The sequence below is a fragment of the Neolamprologus multifasciatus genome, chromosome 3 (genome assembly GCF_963576455.1).
Source record: "Neolamprologus multifasciatus chromosome 3, fNeoMul1.2, whole genome shotgun sequence".
NCBI lineage: Eukaryota > Metazoa > Chordata > Actinopteri > Cichliformes > Cichlidae > Neolamprologus > Neolamprologus multifasciatus.
In genome coordinates, this window is record NC_140441.1 from 1,079,188 (window position 1) to 1,101,935 (window position 22,748).

Consider the following 22,748-nt stretch of genomic DNA (forward strand, 5'->3'; position numbering starts at 1 on the left):
TACATTAAAACTTATAGACTACTTTTGATTCTCACTGTATTACAGGACAAAGTGCGTCCCTTATTAGCTCAATACGGGACGTGTACTTTTGTTTCTAAATACGGGACGATTCCGTTTGTGTGTGTGTGTGTGTGTTTAGGTGTGTGTGTGTGTGTATGTGTTTTCCAGCTAAAAGTTCTGATGATCCAGATGTTATCTACTCTGATGTGGGGACTCGCACTTCAGGTACAGATGAGGATGACGATGGTTCAGTGTAGTGATGAAGGACACACACCTTCTTCAGTCTGATTAACTTTCACAGTGGGAGCTGCTGAGAAGGTTAATCTCTGTTTGATGTTTTGTTCTGTAGAAACTGATACTTTTGATTCTCTCTGAACACAGATGTGCTCTTTTTAAAATCAGTGACAGCACAGTTAGTGTGACTTCATTCATCCTTCAGAGGAAAAGTCTTTAACAGAGATGATGGTTCAGAGTCAGTTTGGAGATACTGAGCTGGACTCTTGCCATACAGCACACATCTGATCAAACTGTGAGTCACAACTGAAGCTGCAGCATCATCCATTCATTTTTCTGTCTTTAGGCCCTGATGATGTTGTTTACGGTGTGGTGATCTGCAGAAGGTAGAGGGAATCTGGTGAGACAACAGGTAACCATAACAACACACCTGATGATGTGAATGTATTGACCACCAAATGTTAAAAAAATGTCAAGTCAAAATCTGGTCAAAAATGACTCCAGGGTTCCTCACAGTGTTACTGGAGGCCAAGGTAATGCCATCCAGAGGAAGAATCTGCTTAGATACCATATTTCTAACACACAAATATAAAATTATATTCTATTCTTTTTTCATCGCTCAAAATAAGCGTCACACTCGTGGAAGCCGGTGTACCCGCCAAAACGCCGTGCATTTATCGAGACTTTCAACCCCAGATAGGCCAGTTATGGATCTTTGGATCCACATTATGTCAGCAGCTCCACCATGAACTATGTTATAAACAAACACCGCTCACGCCTCACAGACGACAGCTTACAGTCCTGCGTAAAGATGAAAGTGACTTCGTACAGGAGCAGAAGTCCCATTGTAAACATATCACGACAGATCCAACGATATTTCCATGAACATGCTTTTCAGCATCTCTGTATTGACCACTTTACACACACGGTTGCTGTACGCACACAGCCGGTGTTAAAGCCCCCTGCAGCGGCGCTGCAGACCACGCCCTGCCACACACAGTAACCTGGTAAAATACATGTTCAGGCTGACTTTTGCAAATATCTATTTTTCATCTTTCAGCAGCATAGTGCTTTTTTTCCATTTATTTTTTTAAAAGTCAGGTCAAGACTCCAAAATCCCAAAGGAGATGTAACAGTTTTTGTTTGCTGGATCATTTTAGTTCAGCTGGGTGTCTTTGCTTTTGTTATATTTCTTTAAGAGTTCAAAATGTGTTAATTACATAAATAAAATGTAATTTTCTCTGTAGCACTTCATGGATTTCATAAGCAACACACCTTAGTTGTTCACACAAAGCTTAAAGGTAAAAAAAAATATATATATATACAGTGTTATCTTCATTTTAGATGTCACAAAGTATTTGTGGCTCCCAGAGTTTTCTTTTGCGCGTCCAATGGCTCTTTGGGCTGGTCGAGCAGGACAAGCACAGAGATGAGTCCACTGTCAGAGGCCATAAGAAGATCATTTGTAACCTTCACTAAAGCTGTTTCTGTGCTGTGATGAACTCTGAAACCTGACTGAAACTCTTCAAATAAACCATTCCTCTGCAGATGATCTGTTAGCTGTTTGACAACTACTCTTTCAAGGATTTTTGATATGAAAGGAAGGTTGGAGATTGGCCTATAATTAGCTAAGACTGCTGGGTCTAGAGATGCTTTTTGAGTAAAGGTTTGGCTACAGCCAGCTTGAAGGCCTGTGGTACATAGCTGATTATTAGAGATAGGTTGATCATATATAAGATCGAATAATTAATTAATGGCAGGACTTCTTTGAGCAGTTTTGTAGGAATGGGGTCTAATTATGAAATGAAAGCAGATGAAATAGCAGATATACCTGGAAAAAAAGTTTGTTTCTTTTTTGTTTTGTCATGTTTTCTCAATGACCCTGTAGGGGGCACTACAGATATAACTTAACTGACTAATCTCCAAAAGTTGATTCTGTACATCTGGACGTAGCGTTTTCACACGAGATTTACGTACCTGGATGATTGTGCATGCATCAAGTTTAAAATTCTGCTGGTAGTGGGGCAACATCTTTTGGGGGAGGCAGTGTGATGATGTGGGGCAGCATCTCCCTCACTTGAAAAACAAAGCTTGTCATAACTGAAGGCAATTTAAGGGAGAAACATATTAAGATAAACTTCTGCTGGTGGAAATCACATATCGCCACAGTCTGGGACCAAACTCTTGCCTCCAAGATGAGAACTCTCCCCCTCCCAGAGGGGAGCTTTTCAGAAACTTCCTCCAGGATTGCCATCATTTCATTTTTGATTTCTCCGTCCTGATTCATTTTTGTACAAGGTAAATCACCCCCCCCCCCCTTTTGAGATATGCACATTTGTTTAAATTCTGAAACTTAAATACTTATATTTAGATTCTGCTGTTGTTGTTGAATTGATTCATCCGAGTTTACCTGACAAGGAAACATCTCACGCTGGTGACGTTGGGGTATGCATGAAAGCATGTAGAGTATTTCTTCTTTTGGCTGAAACTTGTGGATGATTTGAATGGGATTACAGCAGGTGTGTGTGTGCTATGAGAATGGTTCAGGAAATGTGTTTCCTGCTCAACCTGTTTCCAATGAGCCTTTGTGTCTGTCATGCTTTCCAAAATTGAAAGCTGCAAAATAAGGAAATAAAACTTTTTGAGAGAACGACAAAAGTAAATGGTAAGTAGATTTGAAACAAAAGAAAGAAAAACTGAGACTAGAATTGATCACTTTAGAGACACTGCAGTCACTACCAAGCACTTCAACACTTTCAGTTCAACATATTAGAAGTGAGGGTTCAGTGGCATTGCATACAGGTTAATCAGAGATAACACAAGATTGTTTACACTACTGCAAAAATTGGAAGGGAAAAGAGCAGTGAAGCAGACATTTGTTTCAAAGGCTGTGATCACAGGTGGTCAAATTCATTCAGGTGCAAAGCGGTTGTTGTTTGTGTTTACTTGTTCACGGGGCCAGAAAGTAGAGCACTATGGAAATCAGCTCTACAGGAAATAAAAGCACGCAATAGTGTCTCTGAATTGTTGTAAGAGAAAAACTTTGGTATGATGCGAAAAAGTATTTGTCCGTCTCATGTGAAATCAAGTCACATCTCCTTCTTAAGTCATAGGATTTAATATGATGTCAGCCCACCCTCTGCAGCTATAACATCTTCAAGTCTTCTGTGAAGGCTTTCCACAAGATTCTGGAGTGTTTAGGAGAGTTTTGAACTTTTTAATTCTTCCCGAAACTCATTTGTGAGGTCAGACATTAATGCCCTCAGTCGCCTTTATAATTCATCCCAAAGATTCCTTATTAGGTTTTTGATTCTCTTCTACAAATGTACTATGAATATAATTTGGCAGCGTTACATCAAGCACGTGCACGATCCTTACTAAAAGGAGGAAAAGAAGTAACATTGGTTTTCTTATGCTGTTCTTATTAAAATGGCTTAGCATGCAACCTCAGTTCACCTGTCACAAGTTAAATGAAGAATTCCCGTCTGAGGAAATATATTGGCTAGGTGAACTCACTGAGCTAAAAGGAGAAAGGAATCAAAAGAATTCAGGACGGGTATGTCAGTTTGTTGCAAAACTTATTAACGTGTGGTATTTTTCTGAACTCACTTCCTGTTTAACACATTTTTTTCATTTGAATCATTTACCATTTAGTCAGAGTTAAACCCTTCTCTTTCCTTATGAGTGCAAGCGAGACGCATTATGCGGTTATGAATCAGAAAAGTCAACAGAGGTTCTAACAACTGGTTCATGGTGATGGCTAAGTGGAAAACACATCTGACTTGGCTCAGGGCTACTTATGGCTGACAGAGAACAAAGAGCCATAAAGACTGAAAATGTGAGCGGTGGGAGCTGTGCTTGCCACCTGATAGCTGACAGAGTAGAGAGGCTGTGAAAAGCTAAGACTTGCAAGGGACAGGTGGGAGAAGACCGTGCCTTAAGGCTCAAGCTGCTGTAGGCTGGAAGAGACCACTGAGACCATAATGAGGCCTAGAGTTGGCAATGGGAGTAAGAAGACAGACCTTGATACCAACACTAGATATACGCCCACTTGTTAGAAATTAACATTTAAAATGCTGCAGCAAGAGTCCTGACAGGGACTTGAAGAAGAGAGCATTTGTTTTCCTGTATATCCCAAAAGGTTGATTTTGTTCATCTGTATGTAGCCTTTTCAATGGGAGAAACGTTTCATCACTTATCCAAGTGACTTCTTCAGCTCACCTGTCTGCACCTCCACCCTGACTGAGCTCCACCTGCTTCGTTCTGACTTCATCTGTTCTACGTGTTCGTACAAATAAAACTTTATTGTTCCTCCTGTCACACGGTATCTCACCTTCACTGACCCTAACGCTGGTGATTAAGGTCAGAGGTCACATGAAGCTCTCTGGGTTTAACCTCACATGAAAGGGCGTCGCTGGAATCATCACAAAGGGGCATATAACAGGTCATGTGACCCTTCTACAGGAAGTAATCCCTGTGAGTGGCGCCCACATCAGAGACGTTCTCAGATGGTGATTCATAAAACCTGAACCAGTAAAATCTGACAGTAGAAGGATGATGAGTGAAACTGGTTAATCTGGTGTTTGTGGCACAGAAGGTTTGACCTCCACTGTGTGACACGTGTACCTGAACAGGTGCGCTGTGGTGACACGTGTACCTGAACAGGTGTGCTGTGGTGACATGTGTACCTGAACAGGTGCGCTGTGGTGTCACGTGTACCTGAACAGGTGTGCTGTGGCACACGTGTACCTGAACAGGTGTGCTGTGGTGTCACGTGTACCTGAACAGGTGCGAAGTGTCACACGTGTACCTGAACAGGTGCGCTGTGGTGACACGTGTACCTGAACAGGTGCGAAGTGTCACACGTGTACCTGAACAGGTGCGCTGTGGCAGACGTGTACCTGAACAGGTGCGCTGTGGCACACGTGTACCTGAACAGGTGCGCTGTGGCACACGTGTACCTGAACAGGTGCGCTGTGGTGACACGTGTACCTGAACAGGTGCGCTGTGGCACACGTGTAACTGAACAGGTGCGCTGTGGTGACACGTGTACCTGAACAGGTGCGCTGTGGCACACGTGTACCTGAACAGGTGCGCTGTGGCACACGTGTACCTGAACAGGTGCGCTGTGGTGACATGTGTACCTGAACAGGTGCGCTGTGTCACACGTGTATTTGAACAGGTGTGTTGTGGTGACACGTGTACCTGAACAGGTGCGCTGTGGTGACACGTGTACCTGAACAGGTGCGCTGTGGCACACGTGTACCTGAACAGGTGCGCTGTGTCACACGTGTATTTGAACAGGTGTGTTGTGGTGACACGTGTACCTGAACAGGTGCGCCGTGTCACACGTGTACCTGAACAGGTGCGCCGTGTCACACGTGTATTTGAACAGGTGTGTTGTGGTGACACGTGTACCTGAACAGGTGCGCCGTGTCACACGTGTACCTGAACAGGTGCGCTGTGTCACACGTGTATTTGAACAGGTGTGTTGTGGTGACACGTGTACCTGAACAGGTGCGCCGTGTCACACGTGTACCTGAACAGGTGCGCCGTGTCACACGTGTACCTGAACAGGTGCGCTGTGGTGACACGTGTACCTGAACAGGTGCGCTGTGGCACACGTGTACCTGAACAGGTGCGCTGTGGCACACGTGTACCTGAACAGGTGCGCTGTGGTGACACGTGTACCTGAACAGGTGCGCTGTGGTGACACGTGTACCTGAACAGGTGCGCTGTGTCACACGTGTACCTGAACAGGTGCGCTGTGTCACACGTGTATTTGAACAGGTGTGTTGTGGTGACACGTGTACCTGAACAGGTGCGCCGTGTCACACGTGTACCTGAACAGGTGTGCCGTGTCACACGTGTACCTGAACAGGTGCGCCGTGTCACACGTGTACCTGAACAGGTGCGCTGTGTCACACGTGTATTTGAACAGGTGTGTTGTGGTGACACGTGTACCTGAACAGGTGCGCCGTGTCACACGTGTACCTGAACAGGTGCGCTGTGTCACACGTGTATTTGAACAGGTGTGTTGTGGTGACACGTGTACCTGAACAGGTGCGCCGTGTCACACGTGTACCTGAACAGGTGCGCTGTGTCACACGTGTACCTGAACAGGTGCGCCGTGTCACACGTGTACCTGAACAGGTGTGCTGTGGCACACGTGTACCTGAACAGGTGCGCTGTGTCACACGTGTATTTGAACAGGTGTGTTGTGGTGACACGTGTACCTGAACAGGTGCGCCGTGTCACACGTGTACCTGAACATGTGCGCCGTGTCACACGTGTACCTGAACAGGTGCGCCGTGTCACACGTGTACCTGAACAGGTGCGCCGTGTCACACGTGTACCTGAACATGTGCGCCGTGTCACACGTGTACCTGAACAGGTGCGCCGTGTCACACGTGTACCTGAACAGGTGCGCTGTGTCACACGTGTACCTGAACAGGTGTGTCTCCATGAAACTCTGCCCTCATTCATCCTGGAGATCACTCGTCTAAACCAACTAACATAAAGAATGTGATGTTTTCAAAGCGAACACGTACAAACAGTTGTTATGGATACGATTACATTTAGGAGCGATGATTTGTGAAATCCTACATGTGTGTTCTAACATGCTTTAATGATGGCATGAGCTGAAAATAAATAACGTAAAGTTAATAGTTTATCTGCAACAAAACTTTTTCACCGCTTCAGTTTTTGGTGTCGGGTTCTTTTCCACATACGGTGGATGTTGTCATGGAAACAGTGTTTAAAGTGAAACAGGAGAACGGAGGGATGAAACTTTGACTTTGTCTTTATCTGTAAGAAAAACAGGCCTTGGATGGACGTCGGGAGTTCTTAACAGCAGCTCGTTGTTCATTCTGATGTTGTTGTTTATTTATATTCTATATTTAATATCATATATTGGCCTTTTTCAGCTTTATTTGAAGGGCCACGGGTCAGACTCCACCTGGGCCTGGCGCTCTCAGCCTCACTCTGAGGAAGCCTACAGTCTATCAGAGTGGAAACTACACCGGGGGACCCGATCCTTGGGGTGGACCGATTTTTGTTTTAGCGTGTTTTGGGGTTTAAAAGCCACAGAGACGCGGTGCTTATAAAAAATGCATTTCAGCTGTGCTGATGCTCCTGACACGTATAAGACTGGGGAAACCTGCATTCAGCTGAAACTGAAAAACACTATGTCCAGATAAACAGAATCAACTTTTGGAGCAAAATAAAAGATTCTTCATCAGACTCTAACAACTAAAAACATGACACTTACCTTAATTGTATGGGCTACATAGAATATATTCAAGACCGACAACAACACTTCTCACTGCTAAACTAAACTAAACAAAAAGTAGGCCAAATTTTAAAGAAAAAGGCAATTCACCAAGTCTTGAAAAGTAAAACTGAAAAATAGAAATACAGAATAAAATATCCATCCAGACCTTCACAACCAACAACATAAAATCTATCTTAATTAAATGGCCTAATTCTCCAATAAATTAGCAATAATAAAGTAAGAAAAAATAAGACATTCAATTTATGGACGCTCAAATTAACAGAGCGACATTAAACGCACCTCATTGCCTGCCGTAGCGTTCTTCGCAGCTGCACTTCACCTCAAAGGTCGGTTAATACATCGGATTTAACTTAACCAAAGTCCCGCAATTAAAGGAAAATAAATATGTTTCTACCAAATACAATGAAGAACATTAAAATAATTCACTGTCAGTTACTGTCGCTATGAGTTTGACGAGGTTAGCTGCTTCATTTGGTTCTGCCTAAAGTTAAAGTTCTCTCAGTGATCGAGTGTTTATATGATAAGATACATGTTTAATGCAGAAAGTTGGAATTACAAGTTGGTAAGAAGGTTTTTAACAAAGGTTTAATTTAAGCTTTAAGTTCAAAGGTGAAAGAAATTTCACGTTTGATGAAGGAAGATCAAGGTTTATCAAGGCTAACAAGGACATAGGTCAAAGGTCAAAATAAGGTAAGGTGAGAAAATATAATAGATATATATAATGAATAAATAAGGTGAAAATATCAGATAAAAGGTTTTTTTTTTGGTTATAAGGAATGAATAGGTCAAAGGTCAAAACAAGAGACACTGGTAGAGACCTCAAATCAGCTGGACTCTGATGCTCCGTATAACAGCCACACATGAGTCTGGATTCACTCAAAGCATTGAACAAACTTTATTGTAAATGAAGCTTTTGGACATTTATTCTCTGATATTTGCTCTTCAGCTCGAGTCTCCATCAGTGGGAACATTTCCTGATTCAACTTTTCTTCTGTTCAAATCAAATTCCATGAGAATCAAAGTGTGAATCAGAGTCCTGATCATCAGATTCTATAGAAACATGGAGACTGTAGAGGATTTACACTCAATATGTTCATTTGTTCCCTTCAAGAAAAATCAATCATTCATCAAATTAAATCAGTCGTTGATCAGTTTGATTGACAGGACAGATGATCAGAGGTGCAGAGTTTTTACCTCCATCATTAGGAAAGGGACTGAAGTATGGGTGGAGTCTGTGAGTGAAGGAGCAGCCAGTAAAGGAGTAGATCAGAGCTGCAGCACCTACATCATAAAAGGAGACCAGACCCTCCTCATAATCCACAAACACCCCCACCTTCTCAGGACCAGGATGAAGACAGAGGGGGATTAAATACTTAGCACAAGCTCTGTACTCATTTCCATTTCTCAGCCTCACAGTCCAGAAACCATACTGAGGTCTCGCTGTGATTATTCCCTTCCTGTTGATCGACTCTGTGGCCACTCCTAAAGTCCAGTCAGTCTTTCCTTTAACCTGAACCTCAAAGTAAAATCTGCCTGAAGAGAAACTCTGCTCTCCTAAAACACAAACACAGTAAGAAAATCTCTCTGGGTTGTCTGGAAGTTTCTTCCTCACATCACTATCATAAACTTGTTTTCCATCATCAGACAGGATGAGATTAGGATGAGCTGTATCAGGATCCAGAGTCACATCCACCTCATGCTGCTGGACCCTCTGCAGCTCAGCCTCAAACAGCTTCTTCTTCATGGGTTTCCAGACTGTCTCCTCCAGCTGAGCCACAGCTCTCCCCACAGTCCCCTCATATGATGGTGGATGAACTCTGACCTCTGTCCAGTCCTTGCTGGGTGGAGCAGCTTTCAGGGAGGAGAAGCTTTGGAGGAGGTGGAGGTGGTCTTCAGAGCGTGAGAGCTGCTCCACCTCAAAGCTTCTCTCCATCAGCTCAGAGATTTCCTGTTCCAGATCTTTGATGAGACCTTCAGCCTGTTTCTCTGTAGCTTCCTGTTTGTCTTCGATCTCCTTCATGAGCTCCTTCAGGCGTCTCTCAACAGACTCCATCAGAGCCGTGAGGACCTGAACACCTTCTGCTTTCTGTCTGTCTGCAGCATCTTTACTCATCTTCACCGACTCTGTGATCTCCTGAATCTTCAGTCGTCTCTTCTGGATCATCTGCTGAATCTCAGCCTCTGTCTTCTCCAGCTCTGCCTTCTTTCCTTCATATTCTTCTCTCAGAGGAACAAACTCGTGGTTTTTGTGGTCTAAAACAGTAAACTGAAGAAAAGCCTTGACTCCGTTGCTCCACTCACCACCAAAAAGATTAACGTAAAACATGCATCACCCTGGAGAAACGAAGAAGTCAAAAAATTCAAAAGAAATTGCAGGGCAGCAGAAAGGAGATGGAGGAAAAATAAAAATACAATCAACCATGAAATATTTTGCGAGCAACTTAAAATGTACAATAATATATTAAGGAATTCAAGAAATTCATACTTTGCCAAAATAATCAGTAATAACAAAAATAATCCCAAGGTCCTCTTTTCCACCATAGATCATTTATTTAACCCTGATTTTAACAGCTCCCACAGAACCCCCACAGACTCGCTCTGTGAGCAGTTTGCAGACCACTTCAGGGGAAAAATCAGCGCCATCAGATCTGATATTTTATCTTCTCGCGATATGATTTTAAACACATCTGAGGACTCGATTGTACCCGAGGAGACACTGGACAGCTTTGTCCTGGTTAATGCTGAGAACCTTAAGAAAGTTTTCTCCACAGTGAGACCCACCACATGTCTTTTAGATCCAATCCCTTCTTCACTCTTTAAAACACTTTATGGATCTTTTGAAGCTGAGCTTTTATACATGATGAATTGCTCTCTTCAGTTGGGTGTCTTCCCTGCTGCCTTTAAAACGGCGGTGGTGAGGCCCCTTCTGAAGAAGAGCAATTTGGATTGTAATGATTTTAATAACTACAGACCTGTATCCAACTTACCATTTTTAAGTAAAATTTTAGAAAAACTTGTTTTTACTCAGATTAATGACTTTTTGAGTGATAGACAGATCCTGGAGATATTCCAGTCTGGATTTAAGGTGAACCACAGCACAGAGACTGCTCTCCTAAAGGTTTTAAATGATCTTAGATGTAACTGGGACTCCCAAAAGCTCTCAGTCCTGGTGCTACTGGATCTAAGCGCAGCCTTTGATACAGTAGACCACGCTGTTCTTTTAAACAGACTGAAACACATGGTGGGCCTCTCTGGTGCTGTACACAAATGGTTCACTTCCTGTCTCTCAGACAGAACTTTTATGGTGAGTATGGATACATGCTCCTCTAAGATCCATAAAATGACATGTGGTGTGCCTCAAGGGTCGGTTCTAGGCCCTGTACTTTTTAATTTGTATATGCTCCCTCTCGGCGGTGTCATCAGGAGGCATGGAGTGAACTTCCACAGTTACGCTGATGACACTCAGCTGTACATTTCCATGTCTCCTGATGACACCAGACCAATGGATGCCCTTTTTAACTGTATTTTAGATATAAGATCTTGGATGGCAGAAAACTTTTTACAGCTTAACCAGGACAAAACTGAAGTTTTAATCGTCGGTCCTGAGGCTCAGAGAGAGAAACTCTTGTCTAAATTACAGGCATTTTCACTATGTGCTTCACTACAAGTGAAAAACCTGGGTGTTGTTTTTGACTCTGAGCTTGGTTTTATCCCACATATTAAACATGTAACCAAAATTGGATTTTATCATCTAAAGAATATAGCCAGAGTCCGCCCTATTCTCTCTCAGGCCAACATGGAGATGTTGATGCATGCTTTTATTACCAGTCGCATTGATTACTGTAATGCCCTGCTCTCTGGTCTCCCCAAAAAGAATATTTCACCTTTACAACTTTTACAAAACTCTGCAGCTCGTGTGCTGACGAAGACCAGAGGGCGGGCCCACATTACACCGGTTTTAGAATCGCTGCACTGGCTCCCCGTGTGTTTCAGGATCGATTTTAAAGTTCTTTTATTGGTTTTTAAATGTCTTAATGGTCTCAGGCCTTCTTATCTCTCAGATCTGCTTTTACCATATGAACCCTCGCGGACCCTGAGGTCCTCTGGTACTGGCCTTTTGATTGTCCCTAAAGTCAGGACACATACTCACGGAGAGGCAGCGTTTCAGTGGTATGGTCCTCGTCTGTGGAACAGCCTGCCGGAGGAGCTCAGGGCCGCAGAGAACGTACATGTTTTTAAGAACAGGCTCAAGACCCACCTTTTTAATTTGGCTTTTACTTAACGTTTATTTATTTTACGCTTATTTATTCTATCCTGTTATTCTATTGTTAATTTAGGTTTTACCTAATATTTATTGATTTTATTCTTATTATTATTTTTTTTTAATCTTCTTACTCTATTTATATTTATATTTATATTGTATCCCGTTCTTATTTATTTGATCTTTTTACCCAGTATATACTCTTATTAGGTCATATCTCCAGTGTTTCCTCAGAGGGCGCTCTCTGCACCGGGGCTGTGATCGACCGTGGCTGCTGGGGCTCTGGGGGTCCTCTCAGCCTGGCTGGGGGGCTTTTTTGCCTCCCTCCTGCTGTGTGCCCAGCCTGGAGGCTGCGGTCTGTGACCGGCTTCCGGTGCAGACGGCTCCCTGTGATAGTGTTTCCTCACTTGGCTCATGCGTACCCAGTCCAATTTTACTTTTTAAGTGTGTGCGTGTGTGTGTGTGTGGGGGGGGGGGAGGGAAGGGGGGGCTGCTTTTAACCATGTAAAGCACTTTGTGCTACATTTTCTTTTTGTATGAAAAGTGCTTTATAAATAAAGATTGATTGATTGATTGATAACATCTTCAAGTCTTCTGTGAAGGCTTTCCACAAGATTCTGGAGTGTTTAGGAGAGTTTTGAACTTTTTAATTCTTCCCGAAACTCATTTGTGAGGTCAGACATTAATGCCCTCAGTCGCCTTTATAATTCATCCCAAAGATTCCTTATTAGGTTTTTGATTCTCTTCTACAAATGTACTATGAATATAATTTGGCAGCGTTTCATCAAGCACGTGCACGATCCTTACTAAAAGGAGGAAAAGAAGTAACATTGGTTTTCTTATGCTGCTCTTATTAAAATGGCTTAGCATGCAACCTCAGTTTACCTGTCACAAGTTAAATGAAGAATTCCCGTCTGAGGAAATATATTGGCTAGGTGAACTCACTGAGCTAAAAGGAGAAAGGAATCAAAAGAATTCAGGACGGGTTTGTCAGTTTGTTGCAAAACTTATTAACGTGTGGTATTTTTCTGAACTCACTTCCTGTTTAACACATTTTTTTCATTTGAATCATTTACCATTTAGTCAGAGTTAAACCCTTCTCTTTCCTTATGAGTGCAAGGGAGACGCATTATGCGGTTATGAATCAGAAAAGTCAACAGAGGTTCTAACAACTGGTTCATGGTGATGGCTAAGTGGAAAACACATCTGACTTGGCTCAGGGCTACTTATGGCTGACAGAGAACAAAGAGCCATAAAGACTGAAAATGTGAGCGGTGGGAGCTGTGCTTGGCACCTGATAGCTGACAGAGTAGAGAGGCTGTGAAAAGCTAAGACTTGCAAGGGACAGGTGGGAGAAGACCGTGCCTTAAGGCTCAAGCTGCTGTAGGCTGGAAGAGACCACTGAGACCATAATGAGGCCTAGAGTTGGCAATGGGAGTAAGAAGACAGACCTTGATACCAACACTAGATATACGCCGACTTGTTAGAAATTAACATTTAAAATGCTGCAGCAAGAGTCCTGACAGGGACTTGAAAAAGAGAGCATTTGTTTTCCTGTATATCCCAAAGGTTGATTTTGTTCATCTGTATGTAGCCTTTTCAATGGGAGAAACGTTTCATCACTCATCCAAGTGACTTCTTCAGCTCACCTGTCTGCACCTCCACCCTGACTGAGCTCCACCTGCTTCGTTCTGACTTCATCTGTTCTACGTGTTCGTACAAATAAAACTTTATTGTTCCTCCTGTCACACGGTATCTCACCTTCACTGACCCTAACGCTGGTGATCAGGGTCAGAGGTCACATGAAGCTCTCTGGGTTTAACCTCACATGAAAGGGCGTTGCTGGAATCATCACAAAGGGGCATATAACAGGTCATGTGACCCTTCTACAGGAAGTAATCCCTGTGAGTGGCGCCCACATCAGAGACGTTCTCAGATGGTGATTCATAAAACCTGAACCAGTAAAATCTGACAGTAGAAGGATGATGAGTGAAACTGGTTAATCTGGTGTTTGTGGCACAGAAGGTTTGACCTCCACTGTGTGACACGTGTACCTGAACAGGTGCGCTGTGGTGACACGTGTACCTGAACAGGTGTGTTGTGGTGACACGTGTACTTGAACAGGTGCGCTGTGGTGACACGTGTACCTGAACAGGTGCGCTGTGGTGACACGTGTACCTGAACAGGTGCGCTGTGGTGACACGTGTACCTGAACAGGTGCGAAGTGTCACACGTGTACCTGAACAGGTGCGCCGTGTCACACGTGTACCTGAACAGGTGCGCTCTGGTGACACGTGTACCTGAACAGGTGCGAAGTGTCACACTTGTACCTGAACAGGTGCGCTGTGGTGACACGTGTACCTGAACAGGTGCGCTGTGGTGACACGTGTACCTGAACAGGTGCGAAGTGTCACACTTGTACCTGAACAGGTGCGCTGTGGTGACACGTGTACCTGAACAGGTGCGCTCTGGTGACACGTGTACCTGAACAGGTGCGCTGTGGCACACGTGTAACTGAACAGGTGCGCTGTGGTGACACGTGTACCTGAACAGGTGCGCTGTGGTGACACGTGTACCTGAACAGGTGCGCTGTGGCACACGTGTAACTGAACAGGTGCGCTGTGGTTACACGTGTACCTGAACAGGTGCGAAGTGTCACACTTGTACCTGAACAGGTGCGCCGTGTCACACGTGTACCTGAACAGGTGCGAAGTGTCACACTTGTACCTGAACAGGTGCGCTGTGGCACACGTGTACCTGAACAGGTGCGCTGTGGTGACACGTGTACCTAAACAGGTGCGCTGTGGCACACGTGTAACTGAACAGGTGCGCTGTGGTGACACGTGTACCTGAACAGGTGCGCTGTGGTGACACGTGTACCTGAACAGGTGCGCTGTGGCACACGTGTACCTGAACAGGTGCGCCGTGGCACACGTGTACCTGAACAGGTGCGCTGTGGCACACGTGTAACTGAACAGGTGCGCTGTGGTGACACGTGTACCTGAACAGGTGCGCTGTGGTGACACGTGTACCTGAACAGGTGCGCTGTGGTGACACGTTACCTGAACAGGTGTGCTGTGGCACACGTGTACCTGAACAGGTGCGCCGTGTCACACGTGTACCTGAACAGGTGCGCTGTGTCACACGTGTATTTGAACAGGTGTGTTGTGGTGACACGTGTACCTGAACAGGTGCGCCGTGTCACACGTGTACCTGAACAGGTGCGCCGTGTCACACGTGTACCTGAACAGGTGCGCTGTGTCACACGTGTATTTGAACAGGTGTGTTGTGGTGACACGTGTACCTGAACAGGTGCGCTGTGGTGACACGTGTACCTGAACAGGTGCGCTGTGGTGACACGTGTACCTGAACAGGTGCGCTGTGGCACACGTGTACCTGAACAGGTGCGCTGTGGCACACGTGTACCTGAACAGGTGCGCTGTGGCACACGTGTAGCTGAACAGGTGCGCTGTGGTGACACGTGTACCTGAACAGGTGCGCTGTGGTGACACGTGTACCTGAACAGGTGCGCCGTGTCACACGTGTACCTGAACAGGTGCGCCGTGTCACACGTGTACCTGAACAGGTGCGCCGTGTCACACGTGTACCTGAACAGGTGCGCCGTGTCACACGTGTACCTGAACAGGTGCGCCGTGTCACACGTGTACCTGAACAGGTGCGCCGTGTCACACGTGTACCTGAACAGGTGTGTCTCCATGAAACTCTGCCCTCATTCATACTGGAGATCACTCGTCTAAACCAACTAACATAAAGAATGTGATGTTTTCAAAGCGAACACGTACAAACAGTTGTTATGGATACGATTACATTTAGGAGCGATGATTTGTGAAATCCTACATGTGTGTTCTAACATGCTTTAATGATGGTATGAGCTGAAAATAAATAACGTAAAGTTAATAGTTTATCTGCAACAAAACTTTTTCACCGCTTCAGTTTTTGGTGTCGGGTTCTTTTCCACATACGGTGGTTGTTGTCATGGAAACAGTGTTTAAAGTGAAACAGGAGAACGGAGGGATGAAACTTTGACTTTGTCTTTATCTGTAAGAAAAACAGGCCTTGGATGGACGTCGGGAGTTCTTAACAGCAGCTCGTTGTTCATTCTGATGTTGTTGTTTATTTATATTCTATATTTAATATCATATATTGGCCTTTTTCAGCTTTATTTGAAGGGCCACGGGTCAGACTCCACCTGGGCCTGGCGCTCTCAGCCTCACTCTGAGGAAGCCTACAGTCTATCAGAGTGGAAACTACACCGGGGGACCCGATCCTTGGGGTGGACCGATTTTGTTTTAGCGTGTTTTGGGGTTTAAAAGCCACAGAGACGCGGTGCTTATAAAAAATGCATTTCAGCTGTGCTGATGCTCCTGACACGTATAAGACTGGGGAAACCTGCATTCAGCTGAAACTGAAAAACACTATGTCCAGATAAACAGAATCAACTTTTGGAGAAAAATAAAAGATTCTTCATCAGACTCTAACAACTAAAAACATGACACTTACCTTAATTGTATGGGCTACATAGAATATATTCAAGACCGACAATAACACTTCTCACTGCTAAACTAAACTAAACAAAAAGTAGGCCAAATTTTAAAGAAAAAGGCAATTCACCAAGTCTCGAAAAGTAAAACTGAAAAATAGAAATACAGAATAAAATATCCATCCAGATCTTTACAACCAACAACATACAATCTATCTTAATTAAATGGCCTAATTCTCCAATAAATTAGCAATAATAAAGTAAGAAAAAATAAGACATTCAATTTATGGACGCTCAAATTAACAGAGCGACATTAAACGCACCTCATTGTCTGCCGTAGCGTTCTTCGCAGCTGCACTTCACCTCAAAGGTCGGTTAATACATCGGATTTAACTTAATCAAAGTCCCGCAATTAAAGGAAAATAAATATGTTTCTAACAAATACAATGAAGAACATTAAAATAATTCACTGTCAGTTACTGTTGCTATGAGTTTGACGAGGTTAGCTGCTTCATTTGGTTCTGCCTAAAGTTAAAGTTCTCTCAGTGATCGAGTGTTTATATGATAAGATACATGTTTAATGCAGAAAGTTGGAATTACAAGTTGGTAAGAAGGATTTTAACAAAGGTTTAATTTAAGCTTTAAGTTCAAAGGTGAAAGAAATTTCATGTTTGATTAAGGAAGATCAAGGTTTATCAAGGCTAACAAGGACATAGGTCAAAGGTCAAAATAAGGTAAGGTGAGAAAATATAATAGATATATATAATGAATAAATAAGGTGAAAATATCAGATAAAAGGTTTTTTTTTTGGTTATAAGGAATGAATAGGTCAAAGGTCAAAACAAGAGACACTGGTAGAGACCTCAAATCAGCTGGACTCTGATGCTCCGTATAACAGCCACACATGAGTCTGGATTCACTCAAAGCATTGAACAAACTTTATTGTAAATGAAGCTTTTGGACATTTATTCTCTGATATTTGCTCTTCAGCTCGAGTCTCCATCAGTGGGAACATTTCCTGATTCAACTTTTCTTCTGTTCAAATCAAATTCCATGAGAATCAAAGTGTGAATCAGAGTCCTGATCATCAGATTCTATAGAAACATGGAGACTGTAGAGGATTTACACTCAATATGTTCATTTGTTCCCTTCAAGAAAAATCAATCATTCATCAAATTAAATCAGTCGTTGATCAGTTTGATTGACAGGACAGATGATCAGAGGTGCAGAGTTTTTACCTCCATCATTAGGAAAGGGACTGAAGTATGGGTGGAGTCTGTGAGTGAAGGAGCAGCCAGTAAAGGAGTAGATCAGAGCTGCAGCACCTACATCATAAAAGGAGACCAGACCCTCCTCATAATCCACAAACACCCCCACCTTCTCAGGACCAGGATGAAGACAGAGGGGGACTGAAGGACCAGCACAAGCACTGTACTCATTTCCATTTCTCAGCATCACAGTCCAGAAACCATTTCGAGGACTCAGTGGGATTAGTCCCTTCCTGTTGATCGACTCTGTGGCCACTCCTAAAGTCCAGTCAGTCTTTCCTTTAACCTGAACCTCAAAGTAAAATCTGCCTGAAGAGAAACTCTGCTCTCCTAAAACACAAACACAGTAAGAAAATCTCTCTGGGTTGTCTGGAAGTTTCTTCCTCACATCACTATGATAAACTTGTTTTCCATCATCAGACAGGATGAGATCAGGATGAGCTGTATCAGGATCCAGAGTCACGTCCACCTCATGCTGCTGGACCCTCTGCAGCTCAGCCTCTAACAGCTTCTTCTTCATGGGTTTCCAGACTGTCTCCTCCAGCTGAGCCACAGCTCTCCCCACAGTCCCCTCATATGATGGTGGATGAACTCTGACCTCTGTCCAGTCCTTGCTGGGTGGAGCAGCTTTCAGGGAGGAGAAGCTTTGGAGGAGGTGGAGGTGGTCTTCAGAGCGTGAGAGCTGCTCCACCTCAGAGCTTCTCTCCATCAGCTCAGAGATTTCCTGTTCCAGATCTTTGATGAGACCTTCAGCCTGTTTCTCTGTAGCTTCCTGTTTGTCTTCGATCTCCTTCATGAGCTCCTTCAGGCGTCTCTCAACAGACTCCATCAGAGCCGTGAGGACCTGAACACCTTCTGCTTTCTGTCTGTCTGCAGCATCTTTACTCATCTTCACCGACTCTGTGATCTCCTGAATCTTCAGTCGTCTCTTCTGGATCATCTGCTGAATCTCAGCCTCTGTCTTCTCCAGCTCTGCCTTCTTTCCTTCATATTCTTCTCTCAGAGGAACAAACTCGTGGTTCTTGTGGTCTAAAACAGGGCAGAGCATGCAGACACATGTCTGGTCAGTCTTACAGAACAGCTGCAGAAGGTTATCGTGCTTCGTGCACATCCTGCCTTCCAGGTTCTCCACAGCATCAATCAGCTGATGTCTTTTCAGGCCTTTCACTGTCAGATGAGGCTCCAGGTGAGTCTGACAGTAGGAGGTCTGACACACCAGGCAGGACTTCAGGGCCTTCAGTCTGGTTCCAGTGCAGACGTCACAGGGAACTTCTCCTGGTTTGGCAGCTTGTTGCTCTGAGCTGCTGCTGCTGGCTTTCTGCTGAGCTTCACGTCTGAACTGAGCAACCATCTCAGAGATGAAGGTGTTGACCCTCAGCTGAGGTCGAGTGTAGAAAGTCTCTTTACACATGGGACACTGACAGCTCTGATTCATGTCCCAGTGCTGACTGATGCAGGTTTTGCAGAAGTTGTGTCCACATGGTGTAGAGACTGGATCAGTGAACACATCCAGACAGATGGAGCACAGAAACTGATCTTCAGATTGCAGATTGCTGGCAGCAGACATGTCTGCACTCTCAGGGAGAAAGAAGAGAAACATTTGATTCAAAATTCACTTTAAATTTCATTTTTAAAAAGAGAGAAACAAGCGTCAATAATCTGAGGAGCTTGGAGAGAAAAGCGTCTGGACTTGGGATTGCAGACCCCTGGTATATACACATACGTATATACACTCTACATACTATACTCTACAGTGTGGGACGGAGAGATTTCGCAGGTCTTTCCTCCCCACTGCTGTCAGACTCCACAACAAAGACTTTTGCAGCTGATCAAATACACAAACCCACACATGTGCAATAAGACTGCTATATGTGCAATTCTTGTGCAATTCTTCTTCTGATGAAGTTGTATTTTTGTATTTTCCTACTCAGTTGTATATAGTATTTGTATTTCTATTTTATTCTATTGTATATATTATTCTATTCTATTTTATTCTATTGTATTTTATTGCATTCCAGTGTTTTCTCATTTCTGCTACATAACTTTGCACTTTTGCACTTTTGCTGTAACAAAACAAATTTCCCACCTGTGGGACTAATAAAGGTCATCTTATCTTATCTTATCTTAGAGTCCAGTGGCAGTGTGCTTTACACTAATGTATCTGACGCTGGACATATTTGTAACACCTGACTGTGTGATATTTAGCAGAAAGGAAATTTCACATCTGGACTTTTTGCCTTCCTATCACGTTACCACGCTAAAATTCACTGAGCTCCTGAGAGGGACCTATTCTCTTGACAGATGTTTGCAGAAGCAGTCTGCATTCCTATGTGCTTGATTTTTATACACGTATGGCCATGGAAGTGATTGAATCACCTACATTAAATGATTTGGATGGGTGAGACGGTCGTTTGGCCCAGGGTCATCAGGAGAAACAACAATGTAAAGCTGGGTGTCAGCAGCATAACAATGGAAAATAATGCCATGTCTCCTGATGATATTTCCTAGTACAACTGATGGACCCTGCTATGGTGCTGCAAAACATACATGTTTGACTTATCTGCATAGGGCACGTTCCATAGGGAAACTTAAAGCTGCTCTGCAAAACAAAGTTGAAGCATTAATTGGAGTGAGTCCTGAGTAATATCTCCAATTTGAAGGTCAAGTTCAATTTATGTAACAGGCATGAAAGAAACTGGCCGCAAAATGGTTGTCATGGAAAGATGATGCCACAAGAAGACTGTTTCCTCACAATGTCTTCTACAGATTTGCACTCAAGGTTTGTAAGATGGCATGGCCCATTGGCTCTCTACCCAGACAGTCTGAGATTGCCATTCACCATCAGGCCTGTGTGTGCTTGTGTCTGCAATATATGTACTGAAGCCTGAACATGTAGAAAAACGTTATTTTGTTCAAAGGTGAGTCCAGATTCTGCCTATGGGAGTTGGATCATAGGTTCACGGTGTGGAGAAGACATGGACAACGCTATGTTGATTGCTGGACTAGTGGGGCAACATCTTTTGGGGGAGGCAGTGTGATGATGTGGGGCAGCATCTCCCTCACTTGAAAAACAAAGCTTGTCATAACTGAAGGCAATTTAAGGGAGAAACATATTAAGATAAAATTCTGCTGGTGGAAATCACATATCGCCACAGTCTGGGACCAAACTCTTGCCTCCAAGATGAGAACTCTCCCCCTCCCAGAGGGGAGCTTTTCAGAAACTTCCTCCAGGATTGCCATCATTTCATTTTTGATTTCTCCGTCCTGATTCATTTTTGTACAAGGTAAATCACCCCCCCCCCTTTTGAGATATGCACATTTGTTTAAATTCTGAATCTTAAATACTTATATTTAGATTCTGCTGTTGTTGTTGAATTGATTCATCCGAGTTTACCTGACAAGGAAACATCTCACGCTGGTTACGTTGGGGTATGCATGAAAGCATGTAGAGTATTTCTTCTTTTGGCTGAAACTGGTGGATGATTTGAATGGGATTACAGCAGGTGTGTGTGTGCTATGAGAATGGTTCAGGAAATGTGTTTCCTGCTCAACCTGTTTCCAATGAGCCTTTGTGTCTGTCATGCTTTCCAAAATTGAAAGCTGCAAAATAAGGAAATAAAACTTTTTGAGAGAAGAACAAAAGTAAATGGTAAGTAGATTTGAAACAAAAGAAAGAAAAACTGAGACTAGAATTGATCACTTTAGAGACACTGCAGTCACTACCAAGCACTTCAACACTTTCAGTTCAACATATTAGAAGTGAGGGTTCAGTGGCATTGCATACAGGTTAATCAGAGATAACACAAGATTGTTTACACTACTGCAAAAATTGGAAGGGAAAAGAGCAGTGAAGCAGACATTTGTTTCAAAGGCTGTGATCACAGGTGGTCAAATTCATTCAGGTGCAAAGCGGTTGTTGTTTGTGTTTACTTGTTCATGGGGCCAGAAAGTAGAGCACTATAGAAACCAGTTCTAGGTGAACTCACTGAGCTAAAAGGAGACAGGAATCAAAAGAATTCAGGACGGGTTTGTCAGTTTGTTGCAAAACTTATTAACGTGTGGTATTTTTCTGAACTCACTTCCTGTTTAACACATTTTTTTCATTTGAATCATTTACCATTTAGTCAGAGTTAAACCCTTCTCTTTCCTTATGAGTGCAAGGGAGACGCATTATGCGGTTATGAATCAGAAAAGTCAACAGAGGTTCTAACAACTGGTTCATGGTGATGGCTAAGTGGAAAACACATCTGACTTGGCTCAGGGCTACTTATGGCTGACAGAGAACAAAGAGCCATAAAGACTGAAAATGTGAGCGGTGGGAGCTGTGCTTGGCACCTGATAGCTGACAGAGTAGAGAGGCTGTGAAAAGCTAAGACTTGCAAGGGACAGGTGGGAGAAGACCGTGCCTTAAGGCTCAAGCTGCTGTAGGCTGGAAGAGACCACTGAGACCATAATGAGGCCTAGAGTTGGCAATGGGAGTAAGAAGACAGACCTTGATACCAACACTAGATATACGCCCACTTGTTAGAAATTAACATTTAAAATGCTGCAGCAAGAGTCCTGACAGGGACTTGAAAAAGAGAGCATTTGTTTTCCTGTATATCCCAAAAGGTTGATTTTGTTCATCTGTATGTAGCCTTTTCAATGGGAGAAACGTTTCATCACTCATCCAAGTGACTTCTTCAGTCTCAGCTGACTGCAGGTTTCCCAACCTTATGAAGAGTACATTTGTACAATAAGTGAAACCAGTCCATTGAATGAACAATGGACTCTGAGGTCAGTTCCTTGATCATTAATTAGTAATATGATCTCCTACATAGGTTTCTCTTCATTTGCTCCCTGTTATATCCAATATTGAATTCACAATTCTGCTCCTCACATACAAGGTCTTGAAAAATCAGGCCCCATCTTATCTTAATGACCTTGTAGTACCATATCACCCTATTAGAGCACTTCGCTCTCGCTCTGCAGGCCTACTTGTTGTTCCTAGAGTATTTAAAAGTAGAATGGGAGGCAGAGCCTTCAGTTTTCAGGCCCCTCTTCTGTGGAACCAGCTTCCAGTTTGGATTCAGGAGACAGACACTATCTCTACTTTTAAGATTAGGCTTCAAACTTTCCTTTTTGCTAAAGCATATAGTTAGGGCTGGACCAGGTGACCCTGAATCCTCCCTTAGTTTTGCTGCAATAGAC

The 22,748-nt window shown here is 43.6% G+C and overlaps 1 protein-coding gene and 1 pseudogene across 2 annotated transcripts in view; both read right to left on the reverse strand.

The window, feature by feature from the left end:
- Positions 1-8,399: 8,399 nt before the first annotated feature.
- On the reverse strand, positions 8,400-9,783 carry LOC146520956 (zinc-binding protein A33-like). Its single transcript, XM_085154500.1, has one exon. It carries the CDS (start codon positions 9,690-9,692, stop codon positions 8,661-8,663), a length of 1,032 nt encoding a protein of 343 aa, XP_085010626.1. The 5' UTR covers positions 9,693-9,783; the 3' UTR covers positions 8,400-8,660.
- A 7,422-nt stretch (positions 9,784-17,205) lies between these two features.
- The window catches only part of LOC146520957 (E3 ubiquitin-protein ligase TRIM21-like), a 49,279-nt pseudogene continuing 43,736 nt past the window's right edge, over positions 17,206-22,748 (reverse strand). The window contains exon 2 of the transcript XR_014873138.1: positions 17,206-19,134. The product of XR_014873138.1 is annotated as an E3 ubiquitin-protein ligase TRIM21-like (transcript). The remainder of the gene's footprint in view (positions 19,135-22,748) is intronic.

Coding starts and splice junctions, on each gene's coding strand:
- LOC146520956 (XM_085154500.1), bottom strand. CDS start 9,692: ATGATCCAGAAGAGACGACTGAAGATTCAGGAGATCACAGAGTCGGTG.